The sequence below is a fragment of the Sphaerodactylus townsendi genome, linkage group LG09 (assembly GCF_021028975.2).
Source record: "Sphaerodactylus townsendi isolate TG3544 linkage group LG09, MPM_Stown_v2.3, whole genome shotgun sequence".
Lineage (NCBI taxonomy): Eukaryota > Metazoa > Chordata > Lepidosauria > Squamata > Sphaerodactylidae > Sphaerodactylus > Sphaerodactylus townsendi.
This window is the reverse complement of record NC_059433.1, coordinates 60,992,821-61,010,004: the sequence shown is the minus strand read 5'-3', so window position 1 is coordinate 61,010,004 and position 17,184 is coordinate 60,992,821. Positions and strand designations below refer to the sequence as shown.

At 42.6% G+C, this 17,184-nt stretch overlaps 1 protein-coding gene across 1 annotated transcript in view; it reads left to right on the top strand.

Moving 5' to 3' along the window:
• The window catches only part of NCOA2 (nuclear receptor coactivator 2), a 165,630-nt gene extending 157,955 nt beyond the window's left edge, over window positions 1-7,675 (top strand). Inside the window, exons 19-23 of the mRNA XM_048507426.1 lie at window positions 24-252; window positions 1,061-1,238; window positions 2,476-2,674; window positions 3,579-3,668; window positions 4,118-7,675. Coding sequence (XP_048363383.1) covers window positions 24-252; window positions 1,061-1,074 — 243 coding nt within the window. The 3' untranslated portion in view covers window positions 1,075-1,238; window positions 2,476-2,674; window positions 3,579-3,668; window positions 4,118-7,675. The remainder of the gene's footprint in view (window positions 1-23; window positions 253-1,060; window positions 1,239-2,475; window positions 2,675-3,578; window positions 3,669-4,117) is intronic.
• The last annotated feature ends 9,509 nt before the right edge of the window (window positions 7,676-17,184 follow it).

Sequence of the window (17,184 nt, the reverse complement as noted above, 5' to 3'; positions counted from 1 at the left end):
TACATTTTTTGTTTTCCTTTCAGGGACCTATCAATGCACAGATGCTGGCCCAGAGGCAGAGGGAAATATTGAGCCAGCATCTAAGGCACAGACAGATGCAGCAGCAAGTACAACAGCGAAGCCTGATGATGCGAGGACAGACCATGAATATGACACCAAGTATGGTGGCCTCTGGTGGCATACCAGCAACAATAAGCAATCCTCGTATTCCCCAGGCAAACCCTCAGCAGTTTCCTTTTCCTCCAAACTACGGTATTGGTCTTACACTTTGAGCACCTTTTGCCACTGTTTTACTTCCTAACATCCTCCACTTTTGGATGGCTGCTTTTTTCTGGCAGCTCCTTGGATGACTTCTAGATAAGCCTGGCTAACTATAGAGGCTGACCATTCTAAGGGTTATAGGGTTAGGGGTTTTAGCTTATTGGGAATATCTCTCAAACGCAATGAGAAAATGTCCAAACAATAGTTCTATTAAGAAGTACCAAATCACAAACTTATTTTATTATGGCCTTTCCGCCGTATCTTTATATGTATTTTAGCATTTATATGAAATATTTAATATACGAACTTATTTCAGTGGAATAAGTTAGCAACAAGATACTTAGTTGACAAAACAAATTACAGTTATCTGATAGCCCTAAAAATAAGCATGTATTATCTTTAAACTTGTTCATTTAAACTTGTTCATTTTAAACTTGTTCATTTTATCAGTGATTTTTGTCACTTCTAAAATTAGAAATATATTTGCTTAATTTTTGTATTTGAAGTTGGTTGGGGGTGGGGTCAGTCATGTTATCAGGTCCCCATCTTAAGCAAAACTGTGTGTGAGAGAGAGAGCTTATTTGGACGTGGTGTGAGTGAATTGCAAAGTGGGCCTCAGATTCCTAAAAGAGTGAGATCTGTCCCATGAGGCCATATAGAGAGCTCCCATTTCAACAGTCTTCCTAATGGCTGCTCCTTTTTTATTCAGCATAGAAGTCAACACTATTAGATTGTGGGTGAGGGGGGATGATAATATATCTGGCAGCATAATTAAATGCCTAAACCACCTCTAACCAAGGAATCAAATCTTAGCCTGATCCTGGCTTCACTGGAGCCACCACACCCCAGAGTCCTCTGATGTCCCCACGAATGGCCCATACCCAGAGTCCCATGATGCAGCAGTCTCAGGCCAATCCTGCCTACCAGTCCTCAACTGAGATGAATGGATGGGCACAAGGAAATATGAGTGGAAACAGGTACGATATTGGGATAAGGGGGGGGGGGGGGAAGGCGAACAGAATGACAGTTTGAGCCATTATGACTTAATTCATCTTTATACCAATTGAGCAATCATCCTGTGACTGTTTTCTTTGATGATTAAGGAATAGTTGTGATATAACCTGGCTGTTCACATAACAGAACAGCTTCTCAGGCCTAAAAGCAAAATCACGACCAGAATCACTGAAGAGTGGAAGAAAAATTTAATGGAGTCCTGAATGTAAAATAGATGGATTTCCTATGGATTGTACCTACTGGATCTTGCTTTCCAGTTATTCTTTTTTTCCTTACTAGCTATGTGGGACAGTCTCAACACAAGACAAGGAATCCTTCTAGTGCTTCTGCAACTCCCATATAGTGAATCAGAAACAACTGCAAAAAAAGGCTATTAATTTTTATTTTGCCAGGATTGTTATCTATTAAATCATGAGGACAAATTGCATGTATTTCTGATTTTGTGATGGGCTTTTTCCAGTAAACTCACCTGCATTACGGTGGAAGACTTCAGTCTCTGAGAATTAACACATAATGAAATAAATGCAATATATAATTAAAAGCTGTGCACACAAAACTACAGTAAAAGCAACTGTTAGACAAATCTATTTTTTGTAATGATCCATTTGTAAATTCTGATGTGGCATCTCTGAAGCTGCTTTCTGCTCAGTTTGGAAAAGTTTCCATGCAAAGAGCAGTTAGGAAAAGCATTGTCCGCAGACCGGGTCTGCTGGTCCAGGACTATCTTTTAAAGATTGTTTGTCCCCCCCATATCAGAGGTTACTTCAGACACACATTTGCTCTTCTGTAGCTGTGCTTTGATTTCCGTTAAATGAACATACCATTTTGACATTAGAGCTATCTAATACTTGCTGTGGCTTCAGCTTGACAATGAACTTGAAGCAGAAAAAATGTGTGTGGGGTGTTTAATTCCAAACAGTGTTTTTTACAGAAGTGCTACATGTGTGCATCGTGGCCAGCTCCTGCAGATTGCGCCCCCCCCACAAAAATGTCACAATTCCAAGCCTTAATCCTGTTACTTAACAAGCAAATGAAGGGAGACCTTTTGTACTGATCTCTAGATGCTGAAAATGCTTTCGCACATTCACTGGTGGAAATATCCCTTGACCTTTTGAAGTTTTCAGTGATACTTTAGGCCCATGTTACTTCTCACTTGATTTGTTTTGATTCTGACATGATGATGAATGTTTTCTCCTGTAGCATGTTTTCACAACAATCTCCACCACACTTTGGGCAACAAGCGAACACCAGCATGTACAATAACAACATGAACATCAATGTATCCATGGTGACCAACACAAGTGGTATGAACAACATGAACCAGATGACAGGGCAGATCAGCATGACCTCAGCAACCTCTGTGCCTACATCAGGGTTGTCCTCCATGGGTCCTGAGCAGGTATGATCAGATGAGGGATCTTGGCTAACATAATCGTTCTTTAACTTTTTTTAGTAAAGTCATATGTTTATCCTACTCGGAGGTTTTGAGAAGGCACATGAGGACTTCTAATGGTTAAGTGTTTGGATGAATGAGAGTGAGATGGCTTGTCCCTTCCCCAAATATTTAAGTATTCCCCAAACATTATCACATTTGGTGTCATGGATTAATCAAACCTGTCACCGTTCATGTCTATTTGGGTCCCATCCCAGCAGTGTTGGTTGACAGTGCAGCACAGTAGCAGCTAAGAACTGAGCTGTAGAGCTTGCTTTTTTCTGATAGGAAGTGTATAAGCATAGTTCCGCTTTACTTATGCAGGTCTTGAGGCTTTCTTTATATAATGTCAGGTTAAGGCTACAAAAAAGACAGTTTGCAAAGAGACAATGCACACAAAAACAGGAAGTGAAGACTAAGTGTCCTATCCTTTGCTCACTTGGAAGCTTCATTTCCCCCAGCCTGCATGGTACAGCCACCTCCTTTGGCCTTGTAATTTTTAGTTGGTGCAGTGCTTCCCCCTAGTGGAAATATACAAAACCTCATGATTGTGAAGGAGTACAACAGAAGCAAGTTTCTCTTCCAGAATTTCAAGGATTTTTTAACAACTGTCCTTTAGACATCCTTTTTCAGCATGATGCAAACTGAAAATAGGACAGGTTGTCCCAGAATGCCTGTGCACAAAATAAACAGGAGGGGAGAGGCTTGAAAAGGTGCATGGCGCTCAAAAACACACTTACACTGACTGTTTCCTTTATTTTGCTCCTTTCTCTATTAAAGTGAAGGAATTGGGCACAAGTGTGTTTCACTATGTTTTCTTTTTTAAAAAAAAATCTTCAAATTTCTTGACTAATGTTCAAATTAACTTTAGGTTAATGATCCTGCTATGAGAGGAGGCAATCTTTTTCCAAACCAGCTACCTGGAATGGATATGATAAAGCAGGAGGGAGATGCATCACGGGTAAGGAGACTGTCCACATTTCAATCATGTATTCTTAAAAAAGATATCAATGGATATAATGTTCTGTTTTCACACATAATGTTACTATTCCCAAGTTTTGTTTTGGGTTTTTTTAAAGTGGTAAATGACTTCTTCCACCCAGGATTGTCTTTCAAAATGAGGTGCAATTTTTCTTTTTTGCCATATGCCCAAATCCTGAATATATCATCAGGCTAGATTACTCCATGCAACTTTATTTACTTAGCTGAGTCATAGTTGTGAGTCTGTCTCTTCCTCAGCTGCATGTGTCTGGACTTGCTCTTCCTGCCTTTCCACTCAAAATTATCCAGGGTAGTTTAACTTGAAAGTGGTCTTTTCTGTTCTAAGGGGTTGTTGATGTTTGCAGAACACACTATGCCCATGCTTAGTTCAGTACTGGTATTGACGCTTCTTTCTCTTTTGTGTTGCAGAAATATTGCTGACCCTGAAGATTGCTGATTTTTTCAATTGACTGGGCTCCCAGGCCTGAACTACTTAGTAGTTTGAAGAGCTGCATATTTTGGTTTTGCCCCAACTGTTCTGCCAGCCAGTTCTGCTGGAGAAAGTATAGTGCTGCAAAAAGAACATCGCTCTCAGTGGAGACAAAACAGTTGTTGGTGGAAGAGCAGCCTCCTCTTTGACAGTCTGAAGCTAGCATACAGACAGTTGCTCAGTCTGTTCACTGCATTCACCTTAGTGCAACTTAGATCTCTCCTGCAAAGTAAATGTTGATAGCCAGTTTTCATAAACCATGTCAGATTGAATGTATTTAAATGTACGCATTTAAAGAAAAACAACCATGCTCTCATTTCTGTTCTTTTTTGGTTTTGATCCCTGGTATCTTTTGTTGTTTTCCTTAGCTACTCAATCTGGTGCAAAGGATTTGATTCCATCTGGAAATCGTTTTACGTGTCCTCTGCTTCGGTAGGGGTGGAGTCAGATGGGTGATTAATTTAGTGGCGGGTGATACACAAAGAGTGTAGACATCGAAGTAACTGGTATAGGGGAAGTTATCTAGTGAATAGATAAAATATAGTAGACAATAAAACCAGTCAGTCTTGGATATGTTTAAATTTGTAAAGGGGCTAAAATATCCTCTGAGAGGGCTGTTTTATATCGCATTTTGGTTACTTTAACTCAAATCATGAATCAGAATACAATATCAGTTCCCATTTTAACTGATTTCATCATCATAATTAAGTAAAGTTAACATCCTTTCCTCCTGCTTTCCATGCCTGTACTCTGTTTGTATTTCTAATAGGATAGAGAAATGAATAACCTCATCGTATCCCTATAGATCTGTTACCTGTGTTCTAAGTTGGTGGTAACTAATTGCTAAGTAATGACTCTTAAATGAGGGTGCATCTAGTGGTGATGAAAGTGGCAGGATTGAGGCATAATGTCAGATCTAAAGGCATCTGATTTAAACGATAATATTTTGTTTTGTTTTCCTTATATCCACAATGGAAAAAGCAATGACTTTAAGCTATGACAGACATCACTACAGAATTAACCATCATGTGTTCTAATTATTTTTGAAGCAGTGTGGACTATGAGGAAGTTTTGTAAGGTACATTAAAAAAACAGTTTCTATGTAAACAAGCAATAATTTAAGTTGAAACCTTTAGTGTTTTAATTGTATAATTTTGTGAGGTATACATGTCGTGGAGTTGATTTCCAAATGAGGTACTTCAGTATTAAATTAGATATCTTCATAGCTGTGTGTGTCTCCTGGGGGGTGGGGGATGTGTTTTGTAAAGGATCGCAATGCCTTGATTAGATCTGATTTGTAGGCTTGGGACTCTTCATTTTCTAAACCTTGCAATTCTGCTCATAGAAGTCATTTATCTAAACTTATATTATATGCAGCCACTGTAGGAGCTAACTTTTTTGTATGTTTATATTCTTTCTTAATGACTCTTAGCAAAATTGCTATTCAGCCGGCCACTATTCACAGTGGTTTTACTGTTGCCTGCTCTGGTTATTATTACAAGCTGGCATCAGTTTCTGAGGACTTGAAATATCAGGAAACTGATTGTTTTCAACTTCCTGTTTCTCTTTCCCACCACCATCCACAGTTTCTTGTCCCCACAATCCACACACTTTCGTATCTGAGCTCAAATTTTGGATGTTCTTTAAAATGCAATGCATTTTGTAGTATCTTGATCATCATTCATGTCTTTGGGAGTGGAAGGTTTGTCACCTTGATCTCGTTTGCTTGGGATGAAGGTTAAAATGTACAAGGAATCCGATTTATTTGGAATGCTGAAGAGAATATATAAAGCATTTCTAACCATTTGTTTCCTGTCGAGTGACCTCTTCTGGCACAGGGAGCATTCACCATTCTCAGCATTCAGACAACTGAGCCATTTGGTGGAAATCTAAAGTAGATGTCAGCCCTAAGCTCCATAGCATTGAAAAAAATTACTTTTAAAAAAGATGCCCAACAAATGTATGCAAGAAGTAACCTAAATTTAGAGGAATTAGAACTCTCTGCATTAGTTTAAGTTAAAAATAGTTTATCTTTGAACTCTTTTAATTATTATTTAGTAGCTGACCTGTTGGGAAAATAGCGAAATCAGTAATTTTCAAAGAATATCTGGACTTTTCTTTGATACTTCAATCCAGTTGAAAAATGAAAGCATTTGTGTCCATTCAAATGTAGTTCAATCTAAAGAAATTAATGAAAAGAAATAAGTTCAGGCATTTTTTTAAATTCTATGAATGACATTAAAAACAAAAAAAGCTGCCAAATCATTTTTATAATCAGTATTTCTTATCCAGTACATGTTATAATTGTTAGACAAAATCATTGGATTTTATGTTGAATCAATGTGTCTTTATATTGAATTGAAAGGCACATGGTAGGAAAGTTATACACACACAACCAGCTCCCTATAACAGTGTTCCCTTCAGTCAAGTTCTGGTAAGGCAATAGTTTCAATCAAGAACTGTATCTTCAACAGGTAACGTTACTCGAAGTTTTAAAGTATCAGCCCCCATCAGTCCTTTCTATTGGTCTGTAGTAACTGAAAACAATGTTTTTGCCATTTATACAATGCATTTTTAATCTGTGTTTTAAAAAAATGGAGTTAATATGGGCTTAATACATGAAAAGAGTGGTTCAGCTCTACTTGCAAAACCCAAAGATACACAATCAGTTTTGAAATGCAACTTAAGCCATTAATTGTTGGTGTGAATTTAAAGTTTTCTAGTATTTGTATGGTAGTATTGCTGCCTAAGAGCAAAAGCATTCTCTGCACAAAAGAAAAATTACTGTAGTGGCTTTGGTTTTTAATTAGAATTTTCTCCCTGGTGTTTCTTTGTAGACTAATACAAAATCTTTTCAGTTTCTTACTACAGGTAAAGCTATGTGCAAGAACCTCAAAATGCTAAAATCTAGCATAATGCCTTAGATCTGTTTTTAAGTCTTGTATATTCCTACATAGCTGTCTGATGTATTATATTTGTAAAGTGAATTGTGTACAATTTTGGAATAAGCGCATCATCACTTAGCTTTCAGTCGTTGAATAGAGATGATGGACACATTTCTTCAAACATTTGACTCTCATTTAATTTTTTTCCCTTTTTGTCATTTGTGGGTTTTATTTGTACAGTTCCTCATGAAGTTGCATCTGAGATGTGTATGAGTGTGTGTATATGAAAAGATTATACGAGGGTAAAACTAAGCAATATATAAACTATGGTTCTTCAGGAGAAAGCTTACAGTGTTTTCAGGTTGTGATTTATTTTCAGAACTGAGTTGACTCTGAACATCATTTTGTTCACCTGCATTGATGTTTGTATTTCTAGTGTGAGCAGTTTATGCAAAGGTAGATATATTCAGAGAAATTTTAAATACATTTATGCAAGTTAATATTGCTTTGCTGATGCTGTTTGCTTATTTGATGTTAAATAATGCTATTGTAAATAAAGAATTCTGTTATTGCATCATTTAATAAATTTTAATGCCTTCGGGTTTTACATGGCTTTCGACACTGCAACATTTCTTCTGTGAAGCCTGTGTGTATATTCACAGCTGTACTGAAAAAAAACACTCCGATGGGCGGGGAGGGGGGCATATGATGGAGCTGGGGGGCTTGAATTCAATCCCCAGGCTTCCTTACTGACTCTCAGTTTTGCTTGCCCCCCCCCCCCCCCGAAGCCAGCAAGGTCAGTTTTTTTAATAATAGGCTCTAGACCTGTCAAAGTTATTTGTGTTGTTTAAAACATTTTTAGACTGCTTCTCCCCCCACCCCATGAATTCTATTTGGTGTACATTGAGACCCGATTAATACAGTAGCAAAAACAATAAGCCAACGCATTTGTAATTGTTGAAGGCTTTTACAGCAGAAATCAACTGGCTATTGTGATTTTTTCCAAGCTATGTGAACATAGTCTGGTAGTTTTTGCTCCTGCGGGTGAAACGTTAGGAGCAGAGACTATTAGACCACAGCCACAGGGCCCAGAAAAACCCACAACATGTGTAATTAGCAAAATCAGTCACAAGCCTTTATTGGCATAAAATAAACATACAAAATCAGCATACAAAATTTGCCCATTATTGCTCACAATTATAGACACTGGTACTAAAATACTAAATACTAAAATATATACATGGTCCTTCTGTGACTATAGGACATTCCTTCAGCTAAGTTAACTCACTTAAACGTCATCGGATACTGACAGAAGCTAGCAAAATTACTGCTGGCTATATGTGGTCATAATACATAGACATTGGTTGGTATTCATCTAGACTTACGTCTATTATTGTTAGCAGAAATTTTGCTACATTCCTCACACACTGTGTGGGATCCATGTTGTTCAAAAGCATAGGATTGTTATCTTAAGAAGCATCAGTTAGATTGTACTATACAGAAATGGGATAGAGGTACCCAGATTAGTGACATTCTGATTTTTGCAAACCTTACACAATGAAAGAGGGTATGATCGAGTGTCTCCACCTGACCCATATTGCATGGACATAGCCTCCTCTGTTTATCAATTTGTTGATATCTGCCATAGAGCAGCATAGAAGGCATTAGATTGAATCTGGCCAGTGTTAAGCTCTTCTTAATTTAGGGTTGGTGATCCACTGTAAATAATTGGCCATGTGTCCTTGTTCAATTGGAATAAGCAGGGTCAGGGGGGAACACGTTTTCCTCGCAGCTGTTATCCATATCCGATACTCTTGTTCCTAATAGCTTAGTTTTCAAGCAGCTATATGCTTCTGATAGGGAAAGAGGGACTAGCGTGACTCTAATGAAAGCCAAGAGTGTTGATTTTTCCCTCAACTAGTTCTCAATGCCTAGAATTTGCATAAGTCCGAGAAAGCATGAGGTGTAACAAACTGGAGTGATCCTGCAGATGAGTGGATCGTAGCCAGTATCTGACAGTTCTCAACCAGGCCATCGTGGCATATGATATTTGCCGAGTTCTAAACTTATAGGGCTGCATATGAGGCACAATTTGGTAAGCCCATAATTTTGTGGAAGAAGCGGAGACTTGAGCTGTGTTTATATTTTTGTTTATAGCTCCGATCCAAATAGGTGCTCCATAGAGGAGCTGAGAGCAGCATTTAGCATTGAACACCTTCAATGCGGATGGTATATACTGGTGGCCCACAGTGAAAAAGAAACGCTGAATTGCTAGGGCACTGTTGTTAGCTGCAGCGAGTGCTAATTTCTATGTGCTGCCCAATTAAGGTTGCTAGTAAGAGTTATGCCCCAAATGTTTGAACGCTGGTTAACTTGTTCTATGGGTCTGGTATTGATGGTCCATGTATGGCTAGGGGGTCTTCTGGCTTGAAGACCATTATTTTGGTTTTTTCATAGTTAATTACCAGTTAAGTTCCTCTTCACAATATTCAGCACAGCAATTTAAAGAGGCGAGTGCAAGAGACCAACTTTAGTGTGGGAAAAGAAAGAGCGGTGTCGTCAGCATACAATGTAGACGCGGGCACAGTGTTTAGTGCTTAGTTTGGGAACATGCCCATTAATGGCCTTCTGGAGAGGTTGGCATACTAGGTCACTAATGCAGCCTTGTTTGACCCCTCTGGTTGTGATGATATTTTCTGTGGCCCGGTCCTTTTGTTGCGGCTCTTATTCTGCAGCTAGTGCAAGTGTGTAGCTGTTTTATAAGAAACAGTAGTCTGGGGTCCATAATATAATGCGCGCCATGTCAATTTTTTCTCCACAGTAGGGCTCTAGATATGGAGTCAAATGCCCCTTTTAAATCCAGAAGGCTGCAAACAGTTTACGGTTATTATGAGGTTATACTTTTTGTTAGCTAAAGTGTGCTAAAACTGTTACATGATCAGTGTTGATTTATTTTTAGTGAATCCAATTTGCTCGGGTCCTATTACTTCTGCTTGCCATTGACCCAATCTTCCACTCTCCTAAGGAGTAGTTTTGCATACAGTTTGCCAATTACAGATAATAGGCTTATAGGACGATAGTTTGAAGGATTTGTAATATCACCCTTTTTGTAGATTGGGACAACTATAGACGCCAGCCACATCTTTGGGATGCGGCCCGTGTTATTTACATGGGTAAATAAGGAAGCCAGAGTTGTAGCCCACCACTCGGGTGAGCAAAATAAGCCTGAGCTGTAAAACCATCAAGCCTTAATATTAACATAACAACAGACTAAGGCTGATTCCGCATGGGCCAAAAACAGCAGTGTGAAAATGATGTAAAAGGGTTTTCACACCGTTTTCACACCGCTGTTTTTGGCCCATGCGGAATCAGCCTAATATTAAAAACCATCCAAAAATAAACTCCAGATGCCTGCCTGTGCAAATACAAAAAGCTTTAGCCTGTTGCCAAAATATTACTGGGTTAGAAGTTAGGTGGAATGTCAGAAGGAGAGAATTCTAAAAGTGGGGCAGTGCAACGCAGAACTCGCATACAGAGTATACTTCACAAGCATACAAAGACTTCTGAAGATCTTAACACTCTGTTTATAGGGGAGCAGGTCATTAAGCACTTTGCAGGTTGTACTCTAAACCAGGGGTACCCAGGATGGTGCCTGTGCCCACCACAATGCCTGCTGACATCTTTCCTGGCACCCACCAAGTCTTTTTAGAAAGGGGACCAGGCAAAGGGGGGACGAAAAGTTTTGTTGGCAATGAGTGCCACCAAAACACAAGGGCTTGCACTTCCTAACTGAAAATAAGCTGTTTGTATGCAAGAAAATACTTTAAAGCAATATTAATTTTCAAAGGCATCTTTTTAAATAGAGCATCTGCCTAAAACGTTGAAGAATTACTCTTAACAGTTAAACATGTATCTTCACTTCCAGATATGTTGTGTTCAGTTCCACCTTCTGCAGCAGCAGCCATGTCGTGATTGCACCCACTACTGCGTATTGGAATTCCAGTGGTGCCTGTAGGCTCCAAAAAGGTTAGGGACCCCTTCTGTATATAGTACAGGAACTCAGTGCATATCTGCTAGTAACCCAGTGCTTTGAGCCAGTGGAAGCTTTCAAACTGTTCAAAGGTAGTCCCATAGTGCCATAATCTAATCAGGATATGGCCAGCCCATGCTTTTCAACAATGGATTCCAACTGGTAAACTAGTGGAAGTAGGTACAAGATGAGAACATGAAACCTACACATTCATCTGCAAAGTTGCATCTAAAAGTACTCACTTTAGTGCCAAATGTTCTTAAGGAGAAGTATGATTCCATCAAGAGTAAGCTAAAACACAACAGCATTTTCAGATCTATCCCCAACCAGCTGTACTTGGTATGTTCAAACAGAACGCCGTTTTGATTGGCCATGGAAGAACCTCTGAGTTTGAAGTACATTCATGGAACTTCTCAATAGAACCACAGGATTTTTAGTCATAGAAGCAACGCATCTTTAGTAATGCTTTCACTACAGCTAAAATTCTGCGGATTTACCTTCACCGGATACAGATTAAGCGCAGGGCTTTGTATGCCATAACTATTTCTGCAAGGACAAGAACAGCAGCAAGATAGACTGCACTGACTCAGATATGACTCTTCCATCCTTTAGCTTTTGGAAAATTGATAACCTAAACCACACAATCCACCATTAGACACATCTGCACACCCCTCCCCAAAACCAACTAGAGGCCTAGAACATATGATGAGCACCACTGAACTATCCCACACTTGACAAAGCACTCCATTTTTATTCACCCAGAAAGGGGGAAAAGGATGGAGGAATGGGTGGAATGTTCTCAAAATGCACAGAATTCTACGGCTTCTTTATGCAGGATGTAGATATGTGTGTTGGTTTTTGCAATTCCAAACTTTCAGTCAAGCATCATCAATAACATATAACATTCCTAAAAATGTCCCTGAATGAATATATGGTAACAAACAGTGTGTGGAAGTTTATGGAGATTTGAAACATAGTTGGCTGGGTTTCCATCACATTCTTACAAAGTTGGTATTTTTGTTTTGACATGTGAGGTTAAAATTAACGTGCGCTGATGTGCACTCCATTACCCATGGGAAAGACCAGCAAGTCTCCCCAAATCCTTGGCCTTTTTCTGCAGTAATGGGAATGGTTCTTCTAGCAGTAACATGCCCATTAGCACCAGCATTCTATCACTAATCTTGCATCAAAAAAAATGAGTGGGGGGGAATGGGTGGAGGGAGGTGATGGGAGTGGAGCTGAGCAAAAACTGTAAACTGGCTCAGAAACGGATTAAAAAAATATCTCAGGAAAAGTGCTCAGGAAAAAAAAACAAATAAATGAAGGGAAAACATTTGTGGAGCCAAATGAAGGGGGGGGGGTGTAACTAATTAAAAGGTAAAATGTAGCATTTGGCTGCAAGATCTATATAGTGTAAGTAACTTGTGCAGAAAAGCCTTGACCTGCAGTTATGCATGTTTGGTAAGGTACAGTTTGGTGTTTTCTGTGACATATTTGATTGTATTTAACTCTATCAAATCATTGGCAATTGATTCCTCTTGTGGACACAAATTAAGATAATAGTGCCTAAAGATTGCCCATACATAAAAATCATGCCTATTAGACATCCTTTACTATAGTACTGTTCCCTTAACTCTTGGAGGAAGGGATTCTTTTTGCACAAAAATGACAAGGCGTTAAAATATACTAGTGTTTAATATCCTCTGTAGTTTTCTGATAGATTGCAAAGCAGTGGCTCTTACAATTTATTGTACAGCAAATTATTGCTCTTGTGCAGATTATCACGCTTACTGCATGTTCTTGGTTTGTTCAGTTACTCTCTATCTAAAAGGTAAAGTGTTCTGAAGTCGCAACTGACTTATGGTGACCCCATCGGGGTTTCCAAAGCAGATGAACAGAGGTAGTTTGCCATGGCCTTCCTTTGCTTAGCACCCCCTGTCTTTCTTGGTGGTTTCTCATCCCAGTAAGTACACAGGTAGCCCAATCTGCAGCCCCAGGCAGCTGGGGATGTTGCTGCTGCAGCGCTGCCCTGCCAATTGCAGAGAACTCTCTGGCAGCTCAAGGAGGCAGAAAAACCAAACCTCACCACCACCAGAAAGCCCGCCATAAGTTCTAGCCCCAGACTGGTGCAACGGTCCACAAAGCTGGGGTGAAAATTTACTAACATTGGCTCTACCCGTGGGAATGCCCTGGCCAGCTCCACCCACCACCCACCACCCAGTTGGACACCAGTACAACTCCACAGTGGTCCAGACTTCCTGGTTTTGCCACTGTGGAGCTCAGGGGTAGCTGGCTGCTGGAGCCTTTGCTCTCTCCATTGGAGGGGGTGCCCTTTGCGTTGGCTGGTATCCCCTGCCCCCCCCCCCAAAAAGGTCTGGTCAAATCATATCCTGAGAATAATATAGTCAAGACTACTCTGCATGAATACAGAATGGACTGCAGGAAGTGATGACAGCAGTAGCAATAAAGAATATGGAAGGAAAAAATGTGATTCGGCTCTTTCTTGGCCACTGGATGGAAGGAGGAAGGGGATTCTGAGCCTTGGTGTAGTGGTTAGGAATGGAGGACTCTAATCTGTCCAAGCAGCTTTGATTCCCCACTCATCCACATGAGCAATGGATTCCAGTTCTGGTGACCTGGGTTTGTTTCCCTGCTCCTATGCACAAAGCCTGCTGGGCTACCTTGGGCAGCCATAGTTCTCTCAGAACTTTCTCAGTCTGACCTACCTCACAGGATATTTGTTGTGGGAGAGGAAAGGAAGGAGTTTGTTAGCAACTTCGAGACTCCTTAAAGCACAGGTGTCAAACTCGCTGCCCTCCAGATGTTATGGACTACAGTTCCCATCAGCCCCTCCAGCATCATGCTGGAAGGGAATGATGGGAACTGTAGTCCATAACATCTGGAGGGCCACGAGTTTGACACCTGTGCCTTAAAGGAAGCTAAAAGTGGAAGCTTAAAGGAAGCGAAAAGCTTCCTTAAAGGAAGCTAGAAAACCACCTCTTTTTCTTCTTGGGTCTCTGCTCAAGCCCTCTCCTGGCATTGGCTTCCAAGTTTGCTCTGTTGTTCTTCAGAAATGGTCAACTGAAGATCCTCCTGTGTCCCGCAAGACAGAGCTCTGACATTTGTGTTTCAATAGGAATTCACAGGGCCTGGTAGGGCATGCAAATCTATTCTCCAGTTAGAGCCACCCACCCCTGCTGCATGAGGGACTCTGCCTGAAAGGAAAACTGTGGGGAGGGGCACTGTGCAAATTTTTCTTACTGACCAGCTATAGTTAGCATAAGTGACCTAGTTAAGTAGACAAAATTCACTCTCAAGAAGCTACTCCTGAATGGCTGCTGATTGGATTTTGACATCCCTGTTGTTGTTGGAGGAGGAAGCCGGTTGCCACCCTGATGCTCCTTTGTTAAACAAGCCTTTGTTTCCCACACAGCCCTCCTCTCCTGGTTTAATTCGGACCATTAGACTTCTCCATGATCTGTGTGAAGTAAAGAATTCTAAGGAGCAGTCCTTACCCTGCTGCTAAATAACTATAGTAGGGCTGGGGCACCTAACAGGCAAACTTCAGACTTGGTGTCAATCCATTTTGGAAACTGGGTTGTGGGTTGGAGACCTTTGCATTGTAGTGGCTTAGAGGGACTCCTAGGATCTGGGACACCCAGGTTCGAATCCCCACTCTGCTGCCATTGAAGTTTGCTGGGAGACTTCTGGCTGGCGAGACATACTCAGTCTAACCTCTCATGGTGGCTGTGAGGATAAAATGCAAGAGAGGAGAACGATGCCAGCCTGGCTGGGCTCCCACTGGGCAGGATATCAGTGGAGTCAAGGAAATAAATAAAATGAGCAGATCTAACTTCTCCAGCCTAAAAGGATTTCATTGAGAACGTTCCAGCTAGTAGCGATCACAAAATATCCCTGGGGGTGCTTAGGTTAACGTTTCACACGTGCAAGGACTTTGGGTGATATTTTAATACCCCCCCCTTGAAATCCCAGCTTTCCCCCAAATGTGACAGCTGACACGTTCAAAAGGATAAAACAGTGGCCATGGATGGGATCCTACCCGGAATAAGTCTCGCATACTCAAACTGTTGGGTTTCCATTGGAGCAATGTTTGTCCATTAACATCTTACCCCTGTGCCGCTCAGCCCGCGCGTAAAGGCCCCGGAGTCGCTCGCTGACAGCCGGATCTCTCCCAGCCTCTGGCTCGGCAGGCGACGGTCAACCGCCCGGTCCTCTTGTGCCCCTTCGGTTTCCATTCCCGGGCAGGGTCCAGGCCAGGCGGGCATCCCGCACTCTGGCAGCCGGGAGGTGCTGGTGGGCCAGCTCCCCCGAGAAAGATCTGCGCTGCTCCCCCTCTGCTCCCCCTCCCCAATTCTTCCTTGTGGCTCCTCTGCCCCGCGGGGCTTCTTCGCCGACGGTTGCGACCCGTCGAGCGCCGGTGGCAGAAAGGCCGGCCAGATGTTAGGCTCTTCTGGCTCCAGTCACGGACGCGAGATTTACTCCCGAGTAAGCTCGGCTACCATCGAAGCCCAGACGAGGCGAGCACCGAGGAAGCGGCTGCTGCGGCAAAGGAGCCGTAGGCGGGCTGCAACGCCCAGCTGAAAACGCGCCTGCTGCGTCCGGATCGGGACGCGCGGAAAGCCTGCCGGAGCCCTTCGCGACTCCCTCGGAGCAGGACTCCGGAGACGAAACCTTCCTTAACAGCCCCAGAAGCGCGAGAGATAACAGCCCTTCTAAAATAACAGCCCTTCCGACGTGACGGGAGTCCCTTTGCACAGGCGCTCCGGGTCCGCCCGGGCTTCGCTCCTCCCTTTGCTTGTGCCGCTTTTACCATTTGACAGAAGTGCAGCTGCTGGGCACGATGCGGACACGAGTCGCTCGCACGTCTGCACACAAGGACCGCGGATCCTGAAGATAAATCAAACACACAGGAGGATGTCTTGTCAAAGGCTCCCAGGGCCGGATTCAGCTGGTTGCGGTGGGTTTTCCGGGCTGTGTGGCCGTGGTCTGGTAGGCTCTCCTGCCTCTGCGGCTGGCATCTTCAGAGATGCATCACAGAGAGACGTCTGTTATCAGGCAGGGCAGGCCTTGCCAAAAAGCGTACAGATGTCAGTGGGGCGTCTTTACATCTTCCCATATACACAGATGGGAATATCTCAAGCACATTTTAAAGCAACCCAGGCTCACCAGAGTGGGGGTTGTTTTGGTAGGTTGGTTGTCAGTGTCCGACTGCCTTAAAACATTTTACCCTTTCCCCTTAAAAACTGCTTCGGGGGAAGAGGGCACAGGAGTATATTTTTAACCACTCCAAACGCCCCTTAAGTATTATTTCTATTCCATAAATAGCATCCTAGGCCGGGTTCGAGCAGCCGGGCTAGTGGTCAAACGCCTCGTCCTCGTTTGGCGAAAGCTGCGGTCCGCTGCTGAGCACGTGTGGAAGGCAGGAGCGCAGCTGTCGAGGCCCTCCCTCCCCTTCGGGGTTTTTGGCACTCGAGAGGCGGCGGCGCAGGGGAGCGGATTCGCAAAGGGGTCACTGCCGTTTTGGGGGCACCCGTGAGCCCCCGTCTCGCACCTGGAGGGCGATTTCGCCTCCCTTGCCCAGGATGGCCGCGCAGTTCTCCCACCTGAGAGTGGCTTTCCTTCTTTCCCCTTCTGAGGCTCTCCTCCTCCCCGCGTCAGGGCAGAGTCTATCCCGTTCCTAGCAGAGTTTTACGTTTTCGTTTCTTTCCTGTCGGTTCTCCGGAGAAAACCTCAGCTCCAAAGCATCTTTTGTAATCTCGGGTCCGGCTGAATGGATCACGTGTGAAACCGCAAGGCTGGGTCAGTTCCTGCCGGCTCGGGAGCCACCGGCAGCGCCAGCCTTCCATTTAAAGGGCTTATGATCACTTAAAACGGAACAAGCGCCAGTCTGAACAGTACCGATGCGCGCTATATCGACCCATTTAATGTGTCGTGTGGTGGTTAAAGCACGTGGCTAGGATCTGGGAAATCCAGGTTCGTTTTCCCTGCTCTGCCCTAGAAGCTTGCTGAGTGACCTTGGGTCAGTCTCACCCTGTCTCAGACAAACCTACCTCACAGGGTTGCTGTGTGG